The 27,854-nt window shown below is 40.5% G+C and overlaps 1 protein-coding gene across 1 annotated transcript; it reads left to right on the top strand.

Annotated features, from left to right (window-relative positions):
• The first annotated feature begins 328 nt into the window (after positions 1-328).
• LOC115719437 (uncharacterized) lies at positions 329-26,681 on the top strand. Its single transcript, XM_061106063.1, has 3 exons — positions 329-460; positions 23,101-23,914; positions 23,998-26,681. Exons 1-3 carry the CDS (start codon positions 329-331, stop codon positions 26,679-26,681), a joined length of 3,630 nt encoding a protein of 1,209 aa, XP_060962046.1.
• The last annotated feature ends 1,173 nt before the right edge of the window (positions 26,682-27,854 follow it).

The following is a 27,854-nucleotide window of genomic DNA, read 5'->3' on the forward strand; positions in this document are numbered from 1 at the left end:
CAACCTCAGAAACCAATGAGAGAACAACGCCATTTAAGAAGAGGAAGTTTGAAGGTTTTGCTTCGCTGTGCTCTAGACCTCATAAGGTTATCAGAACACATCCTGTCGTTATTTGGGACTTCCCCTGGGACAAGAAGGATCACGACAAGGAATCTAACATGGCTTTTGAAGAACCTTATGAGAATAGCTCCAGCTCCCTGAATTGCAATGATGGAATTATGAAGTACCCTCTGGTTGGGTCTTTTGTGATGGAAGATTCTGATTCGAGATTGTCGGTACACTCCCATACCCCTGTGGAGGAGAATGTCAAATCTCCTCCACAGGAGCCATGAGAGGTGTGGCCTGGAACTGTAGAGGGTTGGGGCAGACCTCTACAGTTCGTGAACTGAAGTCCCTGATCAGATCGCGCTCTCCTGATTTTGTCTTTATTTCTGAACTGAAAGTTGATGCTACAACCCTGGTACTGTTGGGTTTTATGCCCTAAATAAAACTCATTTCAATATAATCAGATTTACTTATTAATATAGATCAGAAATAACATTTAATGTTGCATGGTTCACATGATTTATTTCATGATTATATGTACATAATGTATGAATTCATCTGAAACCCTTTTCACATACTTGATCCTGTTTATTGTGCCGTCAACACATTGGAAAGTAAACATGACTATGTGAATAAAGTTTCCTAGATTTATCAGACATAGGGTTTTACTGATATGATAATCTACAACAGAGTTTACTTGCATTTGGAGAAATGCTATGTTCTTTCCAGAGCATTGGTTAAAGTAAAGCTCAGGTTGGATGCATGGAGTATGCATCGGAAGGGACCGATATTGAACTTTGACTTAGATTTATTAAACTTACCGTAATATCTATTCAAGTCAATATCGCCTAGTTGATCCTAGATCAAATGTTCTTAATCCTGTTATGATTAGGCTCAATCTTGAAAGGCTATTCGTGTTCTTTGATTTGTTAGTTAAGCCTACTTTTAGGTCAGGGTGATACGTACATTTTGGGAACACGGTAGTGCAATTGAGTGGGAGCGCTAACATAAACATGGAATCTATAGCTTCTATCTGGCGAATAGTAAGCAAAGGATGATCTCCTTCGAGCTTGACCAAACGAACATAAATGGTGGAGTACTCATTTCACATAAGCTGAAATATCATTTATACGGGGTCAAGTGTTTTGAGGAATAAATACATTATAGGGTGTAACGGTAATTTAATCCCTTTACAGTGTAGATCATTCATATAGAGGATCAGTGATCAAATTAGGATTATAACAATGGATAACTAATGATGTGTCTATATGGTGGAACATATAGAGCACTCTATATACTAAGAGTGCAATTCTAAGTTCTATGCGTGGATTCAACGAAGAATTAATAAGTTAGTGAATTTTAGTAATAAATTCTTGATCTACTTATTGGAAGCTCGGTTATATAGACCCATGGTCCCCCCACTAGTTGAGATAATATTGCTTGTAAGACTCATGTAATTGGTTTTGATTAATCAATTATAATTCTCAAATTAGATTATGTCTATTTGTGAATTTTTCACTAAGTAAGGGCGAAATTGTAAAGAAATAGTTTTAGGGGCATATTTGTTAATTATGATACTTTGTATGGTTCAATTAATAAATATGATAAATGAGAATATTATTTAATAATTATTTATAGTTATTAAATAGTTAGAATTGGTATTTAAATGGTTGAATTGGGAAATTGACATTTTTGAGAAAATCAGATACAAAAGGTGTTAAAATTGCAAAATTGCAAAAAGCAAGGCCCAATCCACTAAGTGTATGGCCGGCCACCTTTGTAGCTATTTTAAGTTGATTTTTTCATTATTTTAATGCCATATAATTCAAATCTAACCCTAGTGGAATGCTATAAATCTATAGTGAAGGCTTCAGGAAAATAACACTTTTTTTCAGACTTCTTCTGATTCAGAAAAACTGAGCCTTCTCTCTCCCTATCTTTAGCTACCACTTCTTCTCTCTCTTCCTCTTGAATTTCGAAATCCTTAGTGTATGAGTAGTGCCCACACACAGCAAGTGATACCTCAATCATAGTGAGGAAGATCGTGAAGAAAGACATTCAACAAAAGGAGTTTCAGCATCAAAGATTCAGAGAAAGAGATCCAGGTTCAGATATTGATAATGCTCTGCTACAGAAAGGAATCAAGGGCTAGATATCTGAACGGAAGGAGTCATATTATTTCGCTGCAACCAATGTAAGGTTTCTTAAACTTTATATGTGTTTAATTTCATCGTTTTTAGAAAGTTCATATTTAGGATGTTAATAAACATACTTGTGAGTAGATCTAAGATCCTTGTAAAATAATTTCCAATAACTGGCCTCAGAGCCATGGTAATTGATTTACTTGCAAGAAATTTGGACTTTAAAATGATTGTTTGTTTGTCTTTGGATGGTATCATGTTGTATTGAGTGTTATTTGATGATTGATTGATGTTTGTGAAATTTTCGTGAAAAATAATTGCGATTTCATCTCTGGAATTATTTTTATTGGATAGTGTGGAAAAAATTAAGCAAGTTAGCCTTTTACAGAACTTAATTTGGATTTTATTTGAATTAGTTATGATTTTTTGAAGATTTGAAAAAATCGGGGTTGTGCTGATATTTTCCTGCGATCGCAAATCTGTCCGTACAGTTTCAAATTTTTTCGTTTTTCTTCGATTTTTCATGCTTTTTCATGTAATTAACTTTCGATTTTTTGTATGATTTTGTATATATACTATTACTATTCCTAATTCAATTCTAATTATCATTTTGAATTAATTTAATATTTTTTAAATTTAATTGAAGATATTAGTGTAATTTGAATTTGAATAGAATTAGTATCTATCTTCTTGCTTAAAAATCTATCTTATTTTTAAATTTGATTATATCTTATTTTTTTAAAATTTAAGGTCAGATTTTATAAGATATTTATAAAATCTTTTAAGATATTTTTAAGATATCTTATCTTTTAAGAAATTTTTAATTATATCTTATCTTTTAAGATTTTTTTTCAAAAATTAAATCTTTTTAGATATTTTGACCTTATTTAAATTTAAAGTAAGATATTTATAATCATGTAATTTTAAATAGATATAAGATATTTTGCTAACTTTTAAATTTTGTTATTTTATTTATTTAAATTAAATTTAAAATCTGAAAAGATATTTCATTTATCTTTTCTAATTTTTATTTAATTTTTATTTTTAAAATAACATTTAATTTTTAAAAGTACTTAGCAAATTTTGAAATGATATTTAGGTTGGTTGAAACCTAATTTTTCAAAAAGTAGGTTTAATTTTTGTTGCTCCTAAATTCGCCCAATATACGTGGACCAGTCAAGAGGGAACACGTGGATCAGATAACTTGGAAAGATTTGCTAAGTCTTTTTATGCCACCAGGAAGCGCTATTAACATGGGTCCCGGAGGAGACACCCGGAGTATAAGCTACTCCCGGAAGCTAGTATAGCGTGAAGGCTCTCCGGGATGTGTCAGGTCTCTCCCGAGAAATCAAGTCGCATTTAATGCTGCATGGGAGGAAGCGTGTTGGGACTGTAACACGCAATAAAGTCTGACGGCACAACCCCCAAACAGCAGCGCTACAGTAATGATCATTTAAGTCTAGCGACGGCTACTCTGCGAAGAGTCACGTCAATCATAAGACAAAAAGGACATTCTCCATAAAAGCCCTACAGCACCTAGGGATTTGACCATGCATCACCCATGGTATATTCATCGGAAATGCCCAACTTTATGGATACTTACAGATACATGTGTAAGAACAATTCTAGGGATTACCCCACCAAAACACTATAAATACCCCCTCAAAGCTCATTTAATGGGGTCGGAAAATCTTGGTTGCAAAAGAGCAAGAAGAGAAAAACTCACCAAGAACATTCTCTGTGTTTAAGAGAAAAACATTCTCTCAAGTGTAAAATCTGTATTAAATACATCCATTAATAGCAGTGGCTCGTGGACTAAGGCTCATTAACGCCCCAACCACGTAAAAAGTCTTCATCTCGCTTTCTTACAGCTTATTATTAAAAATATATTTTAATAGTTGCCGAAAACCTCGGTCAACATTTTGGTGCTTTCATTGAGAGCTGAAGAAAGCTGCTTCACAACAAGCATTTAACTTCACGATAATGGTGGAGACAAGAGCTACACGTCATCCTCGCCCTCTAGAAGACGCTCAAGATCCCAATGAGGAAGATGTAGCCTCAAGGGCGAGAGGAGTCCGAGGAAGAAGTTCCGGATGAAAACCACGAGGAACACCTCGACGAGTACGCTTATGATGATGGAAGCTACCAAGAGGCCGGGTGCTCCTCAGACAAAAAGCTATCGATCATGAAGCTGAGATCGAAGCTCAGAAAGTGCAAAACCAAAAAATGCACGAAGTAATGCTAGCCATGCAGAAAGCCATGGAGGCTGCTGGTATTCACGTGCATCCCAAGGCGATGGCCGCTGGACTCGACGGGGAGCCAGCGACGTCTTCGCCTAATTCCCAGCAGCAAAGGCCTAGGGAACCTAGCCCTATAAGGCACCCTGCTGAGGAAAACCAAGCAAAAAACCCTACTTCTGCCCCTGGTCGAAAGAAAAAGGCGCAGGATCCGCGTAAGGTCCGCTCAGATTTCCCTAAGGGGAAATGTCCGCAGAGGGGCAAGCCCCAAAGAGGGAGTCTTGGCCCTCAGGATCGAGGGGACCGGAAAAGCGTTTCCGTGCACCAGGAACCAGGGGGTAGAGGAAGAGGAGGACAGAGATGTCCACCCATTGATCTGAGAAATCAAATCAATGGGAATCAAGGTGACCTCCGGGATCACCTTGATCAAAAAAGATACAGACCCGAAGTCTCCTCGGGTACTGTAAACGAAGGGATTATGGCAGAGCTTGCCATCCTTCGAAAAGATATTGCCCGAGTCTCCCGGAGGCAGAAGGGAGATGACTCCGACTCGGACAGTGAGGACCGGGAGCCTTGTGCCAAGCATATCCTGGAGGCGGAGCTCCCTAAAAATTTCAAGATGCCCGAGATGGCGGCATATACTGGGAACTCCGACCCCAGTGATCACTTGTCACGATTCAACCGAGTCATGACAGTCATGCGGGTCAGCAATGACGCCAAATGCCTATGCTTCCCCCTCACTCTGAGCGGATCGGCAGAGGAATGGTTCAAGAAATTGGAACCAGGATCGGTGGGATGTTGGAACAAACTCCAAACCAACTTCCGGAGACAATTTGTCGCCGCCAGGAAGGTCAACTTGGAGGTTAGTGCCTTGACCAACATCAAGCAACTACCCACCGAAACCTTGAAGAATTACATCAAGAGGTTCCGAGAGGAAGCCTCGAAGACCAAGAAGGTCGACGACGGACAACAGCTTGCGCTTCTCCAAGCAGGAATCCGCACCGGGACTCCCTTCTGGAACGAATTACAGCAAGAAGGCGCCGCTAGCCTTCAGGACTTCCAGAAGCGAGTCCAAAAATATATTAATCTCGAAGAAGCCCAGATCGTGGCTTACGGAGGCTATTATCCCACCGGGATAGCAGGATACATGCCAGGAGTATCGCCCTCGGGTACTGTCCCGACCGCGACCCCTCCGATAAGTGGCATACAGTTTTCTGCTACTCCCGGATACAGCCAGGGCCAAGCTTTGCCCCCGGCATCTTCCCATTACGGCAACCCGTCCGGGGTGAATGGACGGACTCCTTCACAAGCCGCCCCAACCGCCAGCTTAACAGGCCCTACCCAAGGGTCGAGAAGCAAAAGGTCTTCCAAGGGCAGCACCCGAACGGGAGAGAAGCGCCAAAAGAAGGGGTACACACCCCAATACACCCAGTACACAGAGCTCACGGACTCTCAGGAACGTGTATATTTTGCCACAAGGTAGAATACGCACTACCGGAGACCCCAGCCATTGTACAGAGACAGCTCCTGGAGAGATCCGAGTAAAAGGTGCGAGTACCACAACGACATTGGCCACAGCACCAACGAGTGTAAAAATCTCAAAGATGAGATTGAGAATCTGATCCGTTTGGGCCACCTCTATGAGTGGATCAAAAATAGGTTACCCCACCTTAACCCGGGGCAGGTGGCAGGGGGTATGCCTTCGGGAACACCAGGGGGTACAGCAGGAGTATTGCCTCCAGCTGCTCCCGCAGGTGACGCCCAGCATATACCCGGATTACCGCCCCGGCCTAATGGACGGGTAGCCATGATCTCCGGAGGTCCCCATATCGGAGGAAACACTCGGAAGGAGCGAAAGAGATATGCCGAGGCCGCAAGACACAGTGAGGTGTGGGAGGTCACTCAACTCCCAGCTCAAAGGCCTCGGCTAATGGACCAACCCATAACGTTCACGGAAGAAGACGCCAAGACGGTGCGCTTTCCTCATCACGACCCGCTGGTCATAGAGACCCCCATCGCAAATAAAGTGGTGGCTAGGGTCCTGATTGACAATGGAAGTTCCGTGAACTTGCTCTTCAAAGAAGCCTTCACTGCGATAGGGTTGACCGACCGGGACCTCTCTCCTAGTGGATCGCAGCTCACAGGGTTTAACGGGACAACGCTAATCCCGATGGGAAAAGTCAGGCTCCCAGTTACCCTGTGCCCGGATACCCCCCAAAGCACGTTCAAGTATTGCACCTTTGTGGTGGTAGACTGTCCAACAGCCTACAACGCGATCTTAGGCCGACCGGCCCTCGTCGACTTCGGTGCAATAACTTCAATCCGACACCTATGCCTAAAATTCCCTACCCAGGAAGCCGGAGTCGGAACGGTGAGGGGAAATCAAGGAGAGGCCAGGCAGTGTTACAACGTTGCCACCCACTTGCCAGTACTCATGGTCCGGGGGCCCCCCTGAAGTAGAGAAGGCTGAAGAAGACGAGCTGGATCCTCGTATAGGATCCGAAAGGATCGTAGAGCCAATGGAGGACGTCGAAGAGATACCAGTGTGCGACGACGACTCCACCAAAGTACTCCGGATAGGGAGAAGCCTAGATCCGGAGGAAAAAGATAAAATAATAAAAACACTGAAGGGCGCCATCGATATTTTCGCATGGCGCCAAGAAGACATGACCGGCATCAGCCCTCATGTCATCACCCATGTACTCAATGTCAACCCGGACTTGCCCCCTGTATAGCAAAAGAGACGCCAGCTCGACTCGGTGAAAGCCGAGGCCTTAGAGAAAGAGGTGGATAAACTTTTGTCCAATAGCATGATCCGCGACGTATACTATCCGGAATGGCTAGCCAATCCGGTCCTGGTGCCCAAGCCAAACGGGACTTGGCGGGTTTGTATAAATTTCACAGATCTAAACAAAGCCTGCCCAAAGGACTGCTTTCCGCTGCCCAGGATCGACCAGATGGTGGACGCCACGTCCGGGTTTAAACTGCTATCTTTCATGGATGCCTATGCTGGGTACAACCAAATAAAAATGCATACGGCAGACCAGGAGTGCACTAGCTTCAGGACCGATAAGGGGGTATATTGTTACCTAGTCATGCCTTTCGAACTGAAAATTGCCGAAGCAACCTATCAAAGAATGGTTAACCGGATGTTTAAAAGCCTCCTGGGACGAAACATGGAAGTATATGTAGACGACATGCTCGTCAAATCCAAAGCATGCAACAGCCATGCAAGCGACTTAGAGGAATGTTTCGATGTCGTCCGGAGATACGGCATGAAACTCAACCCATAAAAATGCACCTTCGGGGTCAAATCGGGAAAATTCCTGGGCTTCATAGTCAGCCAAAGGGGGATCGAGGCAAACCCGGAGAAAATCCAAGCTCTCCTGGACATGCCATCCCCCAAGAAACATAAGGACGTGCAAAGTTTGACCGGAAAGGTAGTCGCACTGAGCCGCTTTATCTCACGGTCCACGGACAAGTGCATACCCTTCTTCAACATACTGAAGAAATGCCAAAAGTTCGAATGGACAGATGAATGCGAGGAGGCATTCAAAAGGTTAAGAGACCATATGGCTAAGCCTCCTATCCTGTCAAAACCCGTCCTTGGAGAAGACTTGTTCCTCTACCTGGCCGTCTCCGAGCATGCGGTCAGTGCCGCATTGGTCCGGGAGGAAGAAAAAATTCAGCACCCCGTGTACTATGTTAGTAAACGCATGGTAGGGGCCGAGACAAGGTATCCGGTTATTGAAAAGTTAGTATTCTGCCTCCTGATGGCATCACGGAAGTTGAGACCATACTTCCAAGCCCATCCGATCAGAATTTTGACCAATCATCCTCTCCGGCAAGTTCTCCAAAAGCCCGAAGCATCCGGAAGACTCCTCAAGTGGGCAATGGAGCTGAGTCAGTTCGACTTACATTACGTGCCCCGAATTTCCATAAAAGGCCAAGCCCTGGCGGACTTCATCACCGAATGTAATGAAGCCGAGGCAACAGCCAATACACCGGAGCCACCCATCCCCACTTGGAGAGTATTTGTGGATGGAGCTTCTAATGAAAACGGTTCAGGAGCCGGAGTGGCTATGATATCACCTGCGGGTTGCGGCTCCGGGCGGCACTCCGATTCAACTTCACGGCTTCGAATAATGAAGCCGAATATGAGGCCCTGATAGCAGGGCTAAAATTGGCTAAAGCTGTAGGAGCCAAGAGGGTGGAAGTCTACAGCGATTCTCAGCTGGTCGTAAACCAAGTTTCCGGAGAATACCAAACTCGCGGCGAGAGGATGGCCGCGTACGTAACAATAGTCCGAGAACTGCTCCACGAGTTCACGGACTATAAAATAGAAAGGATCCCCCGAGAAAAGAACGCTCACGCGGACTGTCTGGCTAAGTTAGCCTCGGACAGCGAAATCGAAGAGCTGGGGGTAGTACCAGTGGAACGTTTGGCAGAGCCAAGCATCAAAATAAAAGAGACCACACAAACGGTTGGGCAAGAACCCACTCGGATGGTCCCCATCATAAAATACATAACTACAGGTGAGTTGCCCCAAGAGAGGGCACTGTCTCGAAAGATTCAGTATCAGGCTCATCGTTATGTAATGATGGATCAAATTCTCTACCGAAGAGGACTCAGCATGCCTTATTTAAGGTGTGTATCGGACCCTGAAGCTAGACAAATTATGCTGGAGGTCCATGAAGGGTTCTGTGGAGATCATACGGGAGGACCCAGCCTCTCAAAGAAAATATTGAGGCAGGGATACTTCTGGCCAACAATGAAAAAAGATTGTATAGACTATGTCCAAAAGTGTGACTCGTGCCAAAGGTACGCGAACATACCGAGAGCTCCTCCAAATGAGATCACTCTGATGACCAGCCCCTGGCCCTTCGCGGTCTGGGGCATAGATCTCATCGGGTCTCTACCTACGGGAAAAGGAGGAGTAAAGTATGCAATAGTAGCAGTGGACTACTTCACCAAGTGGACAGAGGCTGAGCCTATGAAGACAATAACCGCTAAGAAGGCGTTGGACTTTGTTATCAAAAACATAGTGTGTCGATACGGCTTACCTCACAAAATAGTCTCAGACAATGGAAAGCAATTTGATTGCGAGGAATTTACTGACTTCTGCAACCAACACGGAGTAGTGAAAAGCTTCTCCGCGGTAGCCCGGCCTCAAACAAACGGCCAGGCGGAAGCGGTCAATAAAATCCTAAAGGTCACCTTGAAAAAGAAGCTGCCGTCCGTAAAAATAACTGGCCTGAAGAATTGCCAAGGGTATTGTGGGCCTACCGGACGACCCCCAGAACCACAACCGGTCACTCGCCATTCTCAATGGCGTACGGTTGTGAAGCAATGGTCCCGGTGGAAACATTATTCCCATCCCACAGGAGGACGACTTACGATCCGGCCACCAATCAGGCCCTGCTCCAAGAAGCTCTGGATCAAGTCGAGGAACTCCGGGATGAGTCCCAAATACGGATGGCCGCTTATCAAAAGAAGGTGACCAAGTATTTTAACTCCAAGGTTAAAAACAGAAAATTCGCTATTGGGGATATGGTCCTAAGAAGGGTCTTCCCAGCCACCCAAGAACCCGGAGTGGGGGTACTTGGACCGAATTGGGAAGGACCATATGAAATCGAGGACGAAATCGGCTCTGGCACTTACAAACTGAAAAGAATGGACGGAACTACTGTCCCAAGAGCCTGGAATGCCGATCACCTCAGAAAATATTACCAGTAGCGAATTAGACTTAGATTTTGTTCAAAGGGTTTGTACTGTCCAAATGTATGCCTCCTCTATATTAAATAAAACTGAGTGCCTTAAAAACAAAGTTTCTATGCCACTCAGGGGGGTACTAGGGTATACCGCACGGACAAACAAAAACAATCTAAGTAAAATATCCTGACCCAAAGGGCAGGTCAAGCTAAGTAAAATATCCTGACCCTAAGGGCAGGTCAAGCTAAGTAAAATATCCTGACCCAAAGGGCAGGTCAAAAAATATGCGCAAAAATAAAAAGCATAAGTATAAAAACCCTGAGCCAAAGGACAGGTTGAAATATATAAGTGTGACAAAAGACCGTATATATATATATAAAAAAAAATATCCTAGCCCGAAGGGTAGGTCATACACATGTAAATGGCCCGGGGACAGGCCTTAAATTGTCTCCCCTTCAAATAAAAGCTGCCGCCTGCATGCAAATTGTTCTAAGGCAGCAGCAAGTATGTACAAACAAAAAAAAAGAGTTATAAAAAGAACGGGTAAAATCTGGGTCAATAATATGGCAGCTCAATCAGCCCGCGGAGGAAGACGAGGTCCGATCCGTGCCTCAAGCTCAGCATCAAGCCTTTTCTTCTTTTCCCGAAATTTGGCAATCATGTCCTCGGGTTTGGGATAAAAAGTAAGCTTGATACTCTGATCATTGGTGGCCCAAGCCATGTAGACACCATCATCAAAGCGCTTCGGGCACCGGGCGCAGGAGACAGGAGAAAGGAGCTCGGCCCTCTTGGCCTTCCTGATAGACTGATCTTTGTAGTCCCGAAGCTCCTTCAACTCCGCAGCTAGAGCGGCCTTAGATTCGATATCCGACTGGTGAGTCTCCTCTAGAGACCTCACCTTGGCGGCCATTTCATCCAAAGCCTCCCTGGCCTCCCGAAGATCTCGCCTAGCCTTCTCGGCAGCCTCGGTTTGAGCCCTTAGTTCCTCCTGATGATGGGCCTCCATCCTGCCTCTCCGCTGGGCCTCGGCCTGGATCATGTCCTCCGCCTGAGCCTCCCTCCGGATGGCCTCCTCCTCCTTAGCCTTGGCCTTCTCTTCCTTGGCCTTGGCCGCTGCTTCCTGGCGCTCGGCAGCCTCCTGGTAGATCTGCCTCTCCGCTGTAAGGTCTTGGAGGACCTTCTTGACGCCGTTCATGTCCCCAAAGTCGGACAGAGCGAAGCCGTGGTTTATAATGTTCCTGGAGAGGCGACCAGCCTCAGCTGCAAGCTGAACCATAACGGGGTATAAGGAAAAATTTCTCAAAGGAAGAAAACAAAACACAAACACCAAAAAGGAAACGCAAGAAATTGCAAAGTACTTACCACTGTAAGGGAATGGCTGAGGTCCTGGACCTGGAAGATGGAGTTCAGGGAAGCGCAAGTGGCAAACCGCTTAGGTGCACAGCGTGTAAGCTGAGAAGCGAACTCACCGGTCATTTCCGCGGCAAAGGGAGCCAAAGTGGGCCCTAGGAGGGGACGGAACCAGTCTGTTAAAGGATCCAGGTTGAGGTTCCACGGATCATGATAGTCCGGATGGCTGATGCTCGCCTCAACCTCCGCTCGCAGAATCCTCCTAAGGGCCTCCACCTCGGCATATCCCCGAGAGTACTCGTCCATAGCGTAGTTGTGTTTGGCTATGCGAAGCTCCTGCCTCACCTCATCCCCCGGAATCGGGGTAAGCTCAATGTGAGGAGGAGCAGGATTTTCCTCCATCGGAGAAACCCCGCCGTCTAGGCCATGAGCGGGAGTGTCGGCCCTCCGAGGCCTCTTCGGCTCATCCTGGGCAATCATCTTGCCCTTACGCTTGCGAATTAGAGCCACTTCAGGCTCCTCCTCGTCCTCCTCTGCTACCACTGGAAGGGCTTGAGGCTCTCCAGCACCCTCGGCGGCTTCCTCCGAGAAGTCCCACCCTTTCCCCTGGCCTTCTCCCGGAAGCACCTCCTCGTCATCCACTAAGTCAATGGTTTCGGGAGGAGCGCCGGAAGAAACCTTCAAGGAAGGGGCCGGGGGAGAGGGGGTGAAAGCCGGAGGAGCCACCGGAGTATGGACCCCGGCAAGCTGTTCCAGGATGGCATCCATGGAGGTACCTGTTCCAATAAAATAAGCAAGTGTTAGAAGTTCGTGAGAAACTGCTTACGAAAGGTGCAGCAAATAAACTACTCCTACCCGGACTTCCTAATTCGGCCCTAGCAAAGTCCCGAACTTTAATGCTGGCAGCATCATCTCCGAGATAACTGTCCGAGAGCCGAAACCAGCTGGACGCTATGTAAGCCGACGGACCTAAGGGAATAGGTTCCGGAGGGCCGGGGCCCATCCGGGACCGACCTAGGTAATCTCCTAAGTTTGTAAAATAAAATTCCTTCAAATGATCCCCCCACCGGGTCGACGGCATCTTAAACCTACGGAGACGCTCGTCGAACCCTATGGGCCTACGACTGGTATATTCATCAACGGAAGGGACATAGTGAATTATCAAGGGAGACTTACCACCGGCACGGAAGTGCTAGCGCGGGAGCACCCGAGTTTGATTCGGGGCCGAAGGCCGAGGCCGGGAAGTCTGGTTCTCGAAGAACCTTCAAGACGAAGGGGCCCCCGGCGGAAGGACCCCCAATCTCTTCTTGAAGAATCTTGTCGAAAATTTTGCCTCGGACTTCCCGCCGATGGCTTGGCTCCTTCGCACCACCGGACTCCCCACGCGAAGCCCTCTCCCGGGCGGCTGGGCCTTAGAATACGCCTTCTCCTGGGCCTTCCGGTAGAGATAGTCTTGGTACTTCTTCTCTGCCGTAGCAATGAGCTCATCCCGGAAGGCCTTCTCCGCAACCGGCGCCCTCACATTAGGGCAGATGACCTTGGAGAGGTTGGAGTCATCCACGGATTGATGAGAAAGGATAAGTTTAGCCTTTCTACAATTCTCCGTGGTGACCAGGCCCCCGACATCAAGATCGGCGTGGTCATAGGAGGCGAAGGCTTGGGCCCTTCGAAGGAAAGCACGAGTGGTGAGCGTCCGTGGTAAGGTGGGATCCGCACCCACTCGTGAGAAGCTCCGGTGGTCCACGGCCCTGAACCGGACGAGAAGAAAAATCGGTGGCGGTACTCCTTAACATGAGTCTGCCTATTATATGGAACCATCCCCTCGTTAGCAGGGTGGATCCGGAACCCATAAAAACCATCCTTAAGTTTGTCCCCTTTCTTGGGGACGGATACAAGTTCATAAAAATATAAAATTTCCGCCGGGCTGGGAGCCCCCCAGCCGCGGGCGGTGTAAAAAATAAATAAGCCTGAAAGCAGGCGGTAAGCTTGAGGAATAAGTTGGTATGGCGCAAGGCCGACAAATACAAGAAAATTAACAAAATAATCCTGGAGCGGAAGCATGGCACCGGCCATCAAATGGGTCTGACTCCAAGCCCCGAAGCCGTCATAGTTGTGATTAGGCGTCTCCGAGTCGCGAGGAGGCCGGTGGAAGGTCCCTGAGGTAGAGGGTTTGATCCCAGCCACATTAATGATGTTCTCCAGCTGGTGAGGGCAAGTTAGGGTCGATCGAAGCTCGGCCGCTTCCCAACCAGTGGCACGGGACTTGTACCCTTCCTGGGCAACAGGCCCCAGAGAAACCTCCTCCAGGGTGGCTATGTTCTTCCCTTTCTTCTTCGAAGATTTCGAGCCAGAAGCAGACATTTTATGTTCTGAGAAAAACAAAAAGAAAAAACCCAGCAGTTAGGCCCCATACCAAACCCTAAATCAGAAAAAAGGGAGTGGGGGTCCCCTAACCGCTGGAAAGAGGCCCCCTCCGGACACGTGTCACCTGGGAAACTCAAGAGAGAATCCCTGAACAAGTGTCGGGTGCAGTAAAATCGCAGAAAAGTGGTTTTGCAAAAAGAAAAAGAAAAGAGAAAAGTCTTCCTATGCCCTAAGCAAGTGCTAATCGAAGAACACATGGCCTTCTTCAAGCAAAGCTGTACGCCTACAACAGAGGCATTACAACGGCGACTCTACAACTAACACAGTAAACATAAAGCAGAACTCGAAGAACTCAAACACTCACACACCCAGAAGTCTCTAAGTGCGAACCCAGAAAACAAACAAAGTAAATGTAAGCATGTTATTATCTAAAGATGCAAGAAACTTACAGTTGATTGTTGAACTGGGGGTACTGGAAATGGTTGAGTGAAAGTCGAGAGGCACTGGCAAAACCGAACACTGGAAAATCAAAAGAAGTGTTTAAGTGTTAAAGCAGTCTGTGCTACTTCGAGAAATTTTCTCTCTGAGAAATTCGAGCAGAAATGGCAAGGAATGGAAAGTAACCGAAATGAAGGAAAGGTGGTGGCTTTTATAGGCAAAACTGCATGAGGAACAGGCATCTTCACCTACCAATCGTACGGTGGGGGAAACGCACGATTCGAATTCCCAAAAGATCAACGGGCTAGATCAATCTACCATTAAGGCGGTGGAAACGTTTGAGTATCCGTCTGACACCATCAATGCGCCGCATCAATCAGGGGGCGTGAAACGAATCGACCTCTGCAAAAGTGAATCACCGCATTTAATGCCATTATTAGGCACACCTTCACGCGCCCCCAAGTCGTATCATAAGACCGAGGAGGCGGCTGGAAACATTCCTGCGAACAAGCATATTGTCGCATTAAATAACATCATTTAATGTGCCCCCACGCGCTCGAGGTTCGAGCTAGGGAAACGAGGGGCCAACTGGAGACACTTGAACAAGCCTTGGTTTATTTTTACTAAGTAAACAAGGCTTGGGGGGTAAATGTTGCTCCTAAATTCGCCCAATATACGTGGACCAGTCAAGAGGGAACACGTGGATCAGATAACTTGGAAAGATTTGCTAAGTCTTTTTATGCCACCAGGAAGTGCTATTAACATGGGTCCCGGAGGAGACACCCGGAGTATAAGCTACTCCCGGAAGCTAGTATAGCGTGAAGGCTCTCCGGGATGTGTCAGGTCTCTCCCGAGAAATCAAGTCGCATTTAATGCTGCATGGGAGGAAGCGTGTTGGGACTGTAACACGCAATAAAGTCTGACGGCACAACCCCCAAACAGCAGCGCTACAGTAATGATCATTTAAGTCTAGCGACGGCTACTCTGCGAAGAGTCACGTCAATCATAAGACAAAAAGGACATTCTCCATAAAAGCCCTACAGCACCTAGGGATTTGACCATGCATCACCCATGGTATATTCATCGGAAATGCCCAATTTTATGGATACTTACAGACACATGTGTAAGAACAATTCTAGGGATTACCCCACCAAAACACTATAAATACCCCCTCAAAGCTCATTTAATGGGGTCGGAAAATCTTGGTTGCAAAAGAGCAAGAAGAGAAAAACTCACCAAGAACATTCTCTGTGTTTAAGAGAAAAACATTCTCTCAAGTGTAAAATCTGTATTAAATACATCCATTAATAGCAGTGGCTCGTGGACTAAGGCTCATTAACGCCCCAACCACGTAAAAAGTCTTCATCTCGCTTTCTTACAGCTTATTATTAAAAATATATTTTAATAGTTGCCGAAAACCTCGGTCAACAATTTTAAATATATTTTTTTAAATTTCGAAATTTAAATTTTATTTCCGAAATTAAAATTTTTTTAAAATTTTATTTTATTTTTCGAATATTAAAATATTTTTAATTATTTATTTTTCGAAATTATTTATTTAAAATTAAATAAATCCTACTTCCAACTATCCAGCTAACCTTGTTGCAGGAGTATGTGGTTTTAGCTTGTATGTAAGTTTTCAAAACCTATTATTACTTGATTGCAAATAGCCATGGTTACCTTTTGCCAGATCTAATGATCTGATGGCTCCCTTGGTCAAGATAATAATTTGTAACAGGTATATTTACAATCTTCTTTCATCTGTGTATGACCTAGCAACATGATAGGACCCATCCAAAGTGTGCCTGTGTGAGCCTATGTGTTTAATTTTATTATAGATGCATATAGGTTGTTGTTGCTAAAATAAATTATCATAGTTCTTGATAGAATTTATTTAGGCTCATTTAGTTTTTGGGCCTATTCAATTAATAACAGTTGTTCTTATTAAGGTTAAATTCCTCTCTTTTGGGCCTTGTGTGAGAGTTGGGAGCCATAGAAGTGGGTACGATATACTGAACCCAGCACCCCCTCACATGAACCACCCCAATTGTGAAGGCCCATTTGCCTATTTGAATAACTGTACTAGGTTAATTAAACTAGTTTAACCTAATAAAATTGATTAGCAACATAATTAATTTCATTTATTTTGAAATTAATTTAAGAAAATTATAGTTTAAAGAATTCTTTATTCTAAGCTAAACTATATGTATTTTCTTGTATTTAATTAAATATAGAATTATAACCATCTAGATTCTTTCTGGAGCTTAATTTAAATTTTTCATTAAATATTCCTATTTAAGTTGATACTTAGTTATCTACAACTAACCAACTTAAATCTGAATATCTTTTGAATTTCAAATTTCAAAATTAAGTTGAGGAATTTTAGGTATTGGTTATTAAGATTCTTTAGATATTTTTTAAGTTAATATCTTTTCGAATATTAACTTAAAATGGAATATTTTAGATTTTTTTAGGTTAATATCTTTTCGAATATTAACTTAAAATGGAATATTTTTAAATTAAGTGGTTACAACTTAATTTTTTATATTTAATTAAATTTAAATTTGAAAAATATTTAAGTTCTAGATTTTTTCTAATACAACTTAAATTAGATATTTTTTCAAATTTTGTGGAAAAGATACTTAGTCAAATAAGATATTTTCTAGATAGTTATTTCTAGACTACTTATTATTTCTAATATTAAATAGGAAAATATTATAAATTGTGAAATTAATTATTTAAATAATTAATTTTGGTACAATTTATTTTAAGTATATTTTTTCCTAGTATTAAACTAGAGATTAATAATTAAGCCTTCTCTACACTTAATTATTTATTTCTTGAATTTAATACATTTAATTAATTTGAAAATTAAATATCTAAGTTCATTTTCATCATGATACTTAAATATTTCTTTTTCATGACACTTAATTAAATAGAAAATTATTTTTAGTTGAAATTTAATTTTTCAACTAAATTTAAGTAATTTTCAAAATATTTTTTTCTTTATTTTATTAATCAAATTTCGAAATTGCATTTCTTAAATGCTGGAATTTCGAATTTTATTTGAAAAATAGATTAAAGTTGTAAATTATTTATTTTAATTTTGGACCAACTTAAATCAATGATTTTTTTCATTTATTGATTAATTTAAAATAAATTGAATTAAAGTATATTATTAGAAATTGAATTATTAGTCAAAGAAAAATCTAGATAGATGATATCTTTGCCTGAAGTATTTTTCTAGTGTATTTAATTAAATAGAAAATTAATATTTAAGTTAATTTTCATCATCATACTTAAATATTTGAAATTTTTCTTATATATATTTAATTAAATAGGAAAATTATATTTTTTGTTGTAAATTAATTTCATTAATTAATTTTGGGCCAACATTAAATTAGAATGATTTTTCCAGGATTTATTTTTTATTTTAATATGCATTTTTCGAAAATTGTATCCTTGAATACTTTAATTTTTTGAAATGCAATATATATTTATAGAAAATTAAATTTGAGTTGTAAATTAATTTAAATTAATTTTGTAACAACTTAAATTGAATATTTTTCTAAATATTTATTGGAAACTATTACTAAGATGGAAATAATTCATGTTATTTTCATATCCATCTAAGTAAAATTTATAAATATTAAATTAAAATTTATATTTAGAATTTTTCATTCTAAATTGGAAATTTTAAATAAATATATATATTTAAAATAAATAAATTAAATAAAGAGAATCAAAGAAAATACAACTCACTTTAAATAATGAGCTTTATTATTAAGATATTTGATCTCCATTGTGGGTTTTACACCGCGTTTGTTTTAGTGAGTAATCTTCCCTAATGGAGGAACGTTCATTAGCAATTTCGCACCGTTTAACCTCGCATGATAAGTAGTTTGTAAGTGTTTTGTATGGTATGGATCACCCTAATGGTGGCGACCATACTTGACTTGCAAATTATGAAACAATGGTGGAAGCTCATAAGATAGAATTGCCTTGACTCTCGCCTAAACGGGACAACGCTTAATTCCAATCTTGATCGAATAAAAGGTTGCTAGAATGGTTATCATTTTAGATGAGCTGACAACTCTATTCAATGGATGCTGCTTTGACTCTCGCCTAAACGGGACACTGTATCAGTTTGTTGAAAAACCTTGGAAATTATTTAGGATTGTAAGTTTTAGTATTTTCACTTGTCATTCCTACTTGCTATATGCTTATATTTCTGAATTGTGTATGAATTTATATTGAACCGTGTTATTTTCTGTTATTAAGTTGTAGTTTAATTTCGAATCTTCATTGTTGGTCTAACTTGGCTTGTTTATCTAATGAGATAAATCCCTAGTGGATTTTCACCATTAGACAGTTAGATCTCGAAAGATAAATATTGTATATGCGACATCTAGCTGTTCATCAATTGATGACACCTTAGACTAGTATTTTTATGATATGAAACAAGAAGATTGTATAAATAAGATTACTTTGACTTTCGCTAATCGAAGCATCGTTGGATTCTTATTTTAAACGAAATTATCCTAATTCCTCTTAGCTTATTCATTTCGAATTAGCTTCAAACATATCATTGGATGAATGGTCTATAAATCACTTCATGTCATTCTATATTTTCTCTTAAGAAATTAAATGACGCATATGATTATAATCCCGAAATTCTATTCCCAATTGATATAAATCCTCAATCTTAGAAATCTCCTACTTGTATGGGCAAATCAGACTTAGAATTAAATAGTAGTGGTGGTCCAAGATAGAATTACTCATTATATTTGGTATAAATTTTAAGTCTTTGACTTTAATTTTAGATTCCAAATAGAAATTTTCTTATATTTCTAATTCCAGATACAATACAGTTACACTTTCTCAAGTGTTTAATATCCATCTTTTATTAATGGATTCAAACTGTATGGAATATGAGTTAGGTATTCTGTGACCAGGATCCACTTGCACTATTCTAAGAACTCTTTGATGTAACTAAACCTATGTCATCAAAAGATACTACCATTTTTTTTTAATCTATGGCATTTGTATCTTGTTCATAGTGGATTTGACAAGATCAATCTCTGCAAAGAGTTAATATGCCTATATCCATTGAAAGTAGTTCATCTCATTCGCAGATGGATGTACATTCAGGGGTGGATATGAGTTTTTTGTTGTATTCTTAAAACGATAACTCTGGATTATACCTTAAGCAAAGAAATTTGAAATGTTTAAAAATTTCATTAATTTCTAGCAATGGTTAAAACCATTAAGGTAAGTGGTTAAAGATCTTGCGAACTGATAGGGGTGGAGAAATAGTTAGTTGATGTGCAGTTCAAAGATCATTAAATTGATTTTTTGAATTATATCCAAACTTACCTCCCCAGAAATTTCGAGTTGCATATTGATGATTAGTTACTAGTCATTGCCTAAATCCTTCTATGGTAATACAATTTCAGAATGATGTAATGGTTGTATACTTAATGTAAATCATTACTAGATTCATGGATGACCTAATCAAAAATCTTAAGAAAAGCTAGAACTGTTAACCATGGTTTGTTAGCTATTCTAAGTGATTAGGGGTGGACCATCCCATTGTCAATAGATAAGAAAGTGTTTGTTCAAACAAATACTACTTTTCTAAGAAAATGACTAAGTCTGAAAAACAAGTAGTAAATAAAGGAGATATTTAATTCTGGATTCCAAAAGTGTTCTATCATCTTATATAACATATGATGATCCCACTGCCTCTGTTGTCTTGTCACAACCGAAGAGATCAATACCATTTAGTTTTCTTAGACATAATTCACGGTGCCTTGTCGTAGTTTTCTTAGACACTAGTGATTAAAATCCATTGTGAGTTTAAACAAATAATGGATTGTTAAGATAAGAAACTAAGAAGAAAGTCAATAGAACTATGGTTTAATCCATTCACATGGAGTAACCTTAAGTTTTCTATTACAAGGACATAAAAGGAAATTTACGTTTATAAGTCTATTCAATGGACTTAACGAACTTCCTGTTCCTAGTATTATAGGTTTGAGTTTATCTAAACTTATGGCTTGTGGTATACCTGGTAATTACTTACTCTAATGCAAGCAACTTACTTTAGTAAGATGCTGAAGCATTTTCTTTCTAATGGCAATCTATAGAAGCTTCACAACTTCTTAGGTATAGATTTTATTTATCTAAGGAAAAGTCTTAACTATTCCAGAAAAGATAAAGCCATGAAAGAATTTCTTAAATCAACAGTGAGAGGTCTTAGATATGCTTTTGTATGCCTTAGACCAGACACCTGCTGTTGAGTGGGAGTAATGAGTAGGTATCAGATTAATCCAGGAGAAGAACATTGGAAGACAATCAAGTAAATCCTAAGATTAAGAAGAGGAACTATATGTTAGTCTATAAGGGTGTGTTTAAAACTCTTAGACTACACCATATCAGATTTCGAAATTTTCCTTTGTGCTAGTAAATCTTTCTGATAAGATGGTGGTTACTCTGGGGGTGGAATAGTGATTTTGGAGAAGTGTAAAAACCTATCTGAATTCTCTAGGTCTACCAGATAGGGACTGAATGTTAAAGCTGCAGGAAAGGTACTTATTCAGTCTAAGGAAAGTTCTATACATCTTTGGCACCATTCCAAATTGCCTTAAACTACTAGTGTTAATTTCCTGATTAACCAAAAGTAGTTGCCAAAGATATAGAATCCAGTATCCCAAGAGAGTAGACATATAGAGAGGAATTTCACATTATCAATGATTTTGTGATTAAGGAAGAGTAATGGTGGAGAAAAGGTTGTGGTTAATTCAACCTTTCAGATCCTATTACGAGGAGTTTACTACTACTACACTTGATTTGTATATCAAGGTGTTGAGATTATTTGAAACGCACTTTTTGTTTTATATTAGTGCAAGTGGGAGTTTGTTGGGTTTTATGCCCTAAATAAAACTCATTTCAATATAATCATATTTACTTATTAATATAGATCAGAAATAACATTTAATGTTGCATGGTTCACATGATTTATTTCATGATTATATGTACATAATGTATGAATTCATCTGAAACCCTTTTCACATACTTGATCCTGTTTATTGTGTCGTCAACACATTGGAAAGTAAACATGACTATGTGAATAAAGTTTCCTAGATTTATCAGACAGAGGGTTTTACTGATATGATAATCTACAACAGAGTTTACTTGCATTTGGAGAAATACTATGTTCTTTCCAGAGCATTGGTTAAAGTAAAGCTCAGGTTGGATGCATGGAGTATGCATCGGAAGGGACCGATATTGAACTTTGACTTAGATTTATTAAACTTACCGTAATATCTATTCAAGTCAATATCGTCTAGTTGATCCTAGATCAAATGTTCTTAATCCTGTTATGATTAGGCTCAATCTTGAAAGGCTATTCGTGTTCTTTGATTTGTTAGTTAAGCCTACTTTTAGGTCAGGGTGATACGTACATTTTGGGAACACGGTAGTGCAATTGAGTGGGAGCGCTAACATAAACATGGAATCTATAGCTTCTATCTGGCGAATAGTAAGCAAAGGATGATCTCCTTCGAGCTTGACCAAACGAACATAAATGGTGGAGTACTCATTTCACATAAGCTGAAATATCATTTATACGGGGTCAAGTGTTTTAAGGAATAAATACATTATAGGGTGTAACGGTAATTTAATCCCTTTACAGTGTAGATCATTCATATAGAGGATCAGTGATCAAATTAGGATTATAACAATGGATAACTAATGATGTGTCTATATGGTGGAACATATAGAGCATTCTATTTACTGAGAGTGCAATTCTAAGTTCTATGCGTGGATTCAACGAAGAATTAATAAGTTAGTGAATTTTAGTAATAAATTCTTGATCTACTTATTGGAAGCTCGGTTATATAGACCCATGGTCCCCCACTAGTTGAGATAATATTGCTTGTAAGACTCATGTAATTGGTTTTGATTAATCAATTATAATTCTCAAATTAGATTATGTCTATTTGTGAATTTTTCACTAAGTAAGGGCGAAATTGTAAAGAAAGAGTTTTAGGGGCATATTTGTTAATTATGATACTTTGTATGGTTCAATTAATAAATATGATAAATGACAATATTATTTAATAATTATTTATAGTTATTAAATAGTTAGAATTGGCATTTAAATGGTTGAATTGGGAAATTGGCATTTTTGAGAAAATCAGATACAAAAGGTGTTAAAATTGCAAAATTGCAAAAAGCAAGGCCCAATCCACTAAGTGTATGGCCGGCCACCTTTGTAGCTATTTTAAGTTGATTTTTTCATTATTTTAATGCCATATAATTCAAATCTAACCCTAGTGGAATGCTATAAATAGATAGTGAAGGCTTCAGGAAAATAACACTTTTTTTCAGACTTCTTCTGATTCAGAAAAACTGAGCCTTCTCTCTCCCTATCTTTAGCTACCACTTCTTCTCTCTCTTCCTCTTGAATTTCGAAATCCTTAGTGTATGAGTAGTGCCCACACACAGCAAGTGATACCTCAATCATAGTGAGGAAGATCGTGAAGAAAGACATTCAGCAAAAGGAGTTTCAGCATCAAAGATTCAGAGAAAGAGATCCAGGTTCAGATATTTATAATGCTCTGCTACAGAAAGGAATCAAGGGCTAGATATCTGAACGGAAGGAGTCATATTATTTTGCTACAACCAATGTAAGGTTTCTTAAACTTTATATGTGTTTAATTTCATCGTTTTTAAAAAGTTCATATTTAGGATGTTAATAAACATACTTGTGAGTAGATCTAAGATCCTGGTAAAATAATTTCCAATAGGTACGCACTCTAAAATCCCTCCATTTTTACTTTAATATCACTGTGCCGCCTGTAGGTACAGCCGGGGGAATTATTTTGGCTTGGAAAATTGGGTTTAGCTTTGAATGTATATCTTGCTCTGGCAATCAAATTTCTGGTCTGGTATATTCGGATGCCCCCACTCACCCCTGGCTCCTCTCGTGTGTGTATGGTCCTCCATATCTTCATGCTAAGAAAAAGTTCTGGACTGAGCTCATGTGGATAGGAGAAAGATTTGGGGGCCCGTGGTTGATCTTTGGCGATACTAATTTTGTGCTTAGTCATTCTGAACGTGAAGGGTCGTCTGGAAGGGACCCCTTCGTCTCTTTTATTTCCAATCTAGTGGATTCTCATGGCCTAATTAATATGCATATCCAAGGTGAGAAAATGACTTGGGATAACCACCGGTCTGGTAGTAGACATGTGAAATCTGCTCTTGATAAAGGAATTGTCAATGGAGAGTGGATCCATCTGTTTCCCAAAGCTATTCTCTGCTCTCTTCCTACGAGCAATTTGGACCATAGACCGTTATGCCTTGACACGGGGGGAATTGCCCCTAAATTTAGAAGGTGCTTTAAGTTTGAAGAGGGGTGGACGAGGGACGAAAGAAGTAAGCTGGTGGTGGCCAATGCTTGGGACTCGGTTGAGCGTTCATGGGCTCCTGATCGAGTGTTCAGGAAACTTGGGGCGACTCGTGTTGCTCTCCTCAAGTGGAACAGAACTCAGTTTGGGAAGTTGGATGAGGTGATTAAAGAATTGGAACAAAAACTTGATAGATTACAGAGCTTACTAGCAGGTGCCCGGGACTGGAATGAAGAATATAATACACGTCGATCACTTAATGAACACCTGACTAGAAAAGCAATTTACTGGAAACAGATAAATGCTCTAAATTCTTCTTCCTCTCAGCAGCTATTAGAGGAAGAAGAAATGCCATTGAGAGCCTTCTGAGTAAAGACAATTTATGGATTACTGACTGTGAGTTAATTGGGCGTGAATTCATTGAGTTCTTTTCGAACATCTACTCGGGGTCAGAGATTAGTCAAGCTACGGGATGTAGAGAGTTATTTCAGACTAAGCTGTCGTTGGAGGAGCAGGAGGGGACCACCTTTTGTCCCTCTCGAGACGAAATCAAACGTACGTTGTTTGCCATGAGCAACCATAAGGCTCTGGGGCCGGACGGTATGTCCGTTCTCTTTTTTAAACACTACTGGGAGTCGGTTGGTGATGACTTTTGTGAGGCAGTTAGCGATTTTTTTGAAGAAGGTAATATGCATAGAGGAATCAATTCAACGAATGTGGTGCTCATCCCCAAAGTTCAGAATCTGAAGCGTCCTAACCACTACAGACCTATTTCTCTATGCAACCTCGTTTATAAGGTCATATCCAAAATAGTTGCAAACAGAATTAGACCTATCCTTCCTTCTCTGATATGCCCTACTCAAGCTTCTTTCGTTCCGGGTAGGAATATCCAGGATAACAATGTGATCGTTCAAGAGATTATCCACACCTTCAAAAGGAAAAAAGGTAAAGAGGGATATTTTGCAATTAAAATTGATCTTGTTAAAGCCTATGATAGGCTAAGCTGGAGCTTCATTGATCATGCTCTTGATTGCTTTGGTTTCCCTCAAAAGTTTCGGCGGTGGGTTTCTCAGTGTATCTCCACCACTTCTCTCAACGTGTGCCTTAATGGAGGTCAGGTTGGCAGGATTTTGCCGTCCTGTAGCCTCCGCCAGAACGATCCTCTATCTCCTTATCTTTTCATCTGTGCTGCGGAAGTGCTTTCAAGACTCTTTGAAGAGGGCCTACGAAATGGTGAGATGAAGGGTATCAGGCTCAGTAGGGGAGGGCCGGTGCTATCGCACCTATTCTTTGTTGATGATCTCATCCTGGTGGGTAGGGTCAATGTGAATGAAGCCAAAGGTTTTTGGAATTGCCTGGAGAAGTTTTGTTCTTGGTCGGGTCAAAAAGTCAATAAGTTCAAAACGTCAATATTCTTTAGTAATAATACTCCCAATGGCATGAGGAGAGGAATCAAGGAAGCATTGGGCATTGATTCTCCTGAAGGGGTCACTAAGTATTTAGGCTTGCCTCTCTTCAGATCTAGACAAAAAGATGCAGATTTCAATTTCATCCTTGATAGTCTTACTTCTAAACTTCAGGGATGGAAGACAAAGACATTGTCCAAGGCGGGTCGCGCTACGCTCATCAAGTCTGTAGGACTTTCGCTCCCAATGTATGCCATGCAGACTACTAAGCTCTCTGACCGGCTTGTAAACCAGATTGATGGTCTGGTCAGGGACTTTTGGTGGGGCTTTGAGAAGGGGAATCATGGTCTTTACCTTAGAGCTTGGGATAAACTCTGTCTTCCTAAGTCTTTAGGAGGCCTTGGTTTCCGGAAAACTAAAGAAATGAACCTGGCCTTCCTGGCCAAGTGGGGTTGGAAGATTCTGACAGGTTGCCAGTCTTTATGCTGCAAAATTTTGGAGGCTAAATATTTAAAAGGGAAGGATCTTCTCTGCTGTAGATACAAAGACTCTAACTCATGGTTTTGGAAAATTTTGGTTAAAGCCAATGCAATCCTCAGAAAAGGCGCCTGTAAATTGGTGGCGAATGGCAGAAATACAAGCATCTGGAGGGATCCTTGGATATCTCATTATAAATGTTTCATTCCGAAACCAATGGCTGGAGTCCTGACAAACAATAACTGTGTGGCTGATCTCCTTACACCCTCTGGCGTATGGGATGTTCACCAATTAAGAAATATGATTGATCAGGAAACTGTTGCGGCAATCCTTCATGGAGGAACCCCTTCGGGACAGGGAGAGGATAGATGGGTGTGGACTTTAGAGACCAATGGTCGTTTCTCGTGCAAATCGGCTTACCTTGCTCAGGCTACAGAAAGAGCTAGTCACTCTGAGGTGGCTCCGTCGCTTTGGAACAAGCTATGGAATAGTAAAATTCTAGAGAGACACAAGATTCTTTGGTGGTGTATTCTGTCAAAGGCGCTTCCTGTTAGAGCTGAGATTGGTAGAAGGTTTCAGATCGAGGATTTGGGATGTCCTTTATGTGGATTAATGGAGGAATCTATGGAACATTTGTTTCTGTCGTGTGATGTGGCGCTACGCTTGTGGCGCTCTTCACCTTGGGGCATTTACCCTGTCTGTGATAATGGAATCCGTGTTTGGGACTGGGTGAAATTTATGTGGAATCTTAACAAAAGGGGTCTCCGTACTGAGGATGTATTCCTTTATGCATCGATTGTAGTTGACAACATCTGGAGGATGCACAATGAAGTTATTCACAATAATACCGCCCCTAATGTTATGAAATGTATTGGTAGTATTTCCACTTATTTTGTAGAGTTACGTACTTCTCTTGTGCCTAGTCTGACTCCAATCTTGCGGGAGAGTTGGGAGCCGCCACCTCTGGATTGGATTAAATTGAACTGTGATGTTAGAGTGGGTATGGAGAGTATGTGCATAGCGGCTGTAGCAAGGAATCATCTGGGCACGGTGGTTCGTATCCACACGGCTCGGTTGGATTTCGTTGATGCGGTTTGAGGAGAATCAGCGGCCTGTTGTTTGGCTTTAACTACGGCGATGGATTTAGGTGCTAGATTTGTTATTGTAGAGAGTGACTCGAGACAAGTGATCAATGCTCTCAATGGGAATGAGTCTCATTGGGCTATTGAAAACTATGCCTCTTTTTGTGTTAAGTCCTCTCCTTCTTTTATATGTTGTAATTTTATGAATGTTAGTAGAACTTGTAACTATGTAGCCCATAATGTGGCTAAGTGGGCGTTCACCCACCGGATGTATGGCTCTTTTCCGGTCTCCTCTTTTCCGGGGAACCTTTTTTGTAATGACCGGGAGGTCTAACTATTTTATCTTATTAATCGACTGATGACGCTAGTTTTCAAAAAAAAAAAAAAAACATACAAATTTGTTAACAAAATAGTATAAAGATCAACCCGAACAAATTTCTCATTGAATTGATGATTTGAAAAAGAAAAAAAAATAAACAGTACAAATTAAATAATTAGCCGTCGCAAATTGTTTAACAAAAATTATGGAGATATTGTTTAAAGAAGAAAATAAAGATTTATAATAGCCATAAAATACTTTATGTGGTCCGTCTTTCCTTTAAATAATATTATGCAACTTTGTCCAAAATAAATTAATAAAATTAATATGATGTAATTGATCTTAAATCTTTGTGTTGCAGTAATAATTATAACAAACTTAAATTGAAAATATCAACTATATAGATTGATGTGTAATTAATTTTTATGGCACAATTAAATGTCATACAAATTTTTACAGTTAGAGAAAATTTCCCCCTCTTATTTTTTCCTATTTTTTTTTTTTTTTTGGTTGTAAATAAATATTATAATTTATAGAATAAAAATTTATTTTTGCCCCCTAAACTTTGTCACTTATATAATTGTACTCTTTGTAATATTAACGTTGTCAAAAATACCTTCTTAACTTCATTAGCTAGTAAAAATTATGATTTTTGTTAAAGAATAAAACTATTTTCTCCCTAAACTTTATTTTTTATACGATTGTACCCTTATAATATAAGCGTTGTTAAAAATATCCTCTTAACTTTATCAATTAGTATAAATTTAGACTTTTGCTATACTTTTTATAAATTGAGCTGAAAATGTATGACATGGTAGATAATACATTGACGGGTCCATCCATATAATTGCGTATGTGATTAAAAAATTA

The sequence above is a fragment of the Cannabis sativa genome, chromosome X, assembly GCF_029168945.1.
Source record: "Cannabis sativa cultivar Pink pepper isolate KNU-18-1 chromosome X, ASM2916894v1, whole genome shotgun sequence".
Taxonomy (NCBI): domain Eukaryota; kingdom Viridiplantae; phylum Streptophyta; class Magnoliopsida; order Rosales; family Cannabaceae; genus Cannabis; species Cannabis sativa.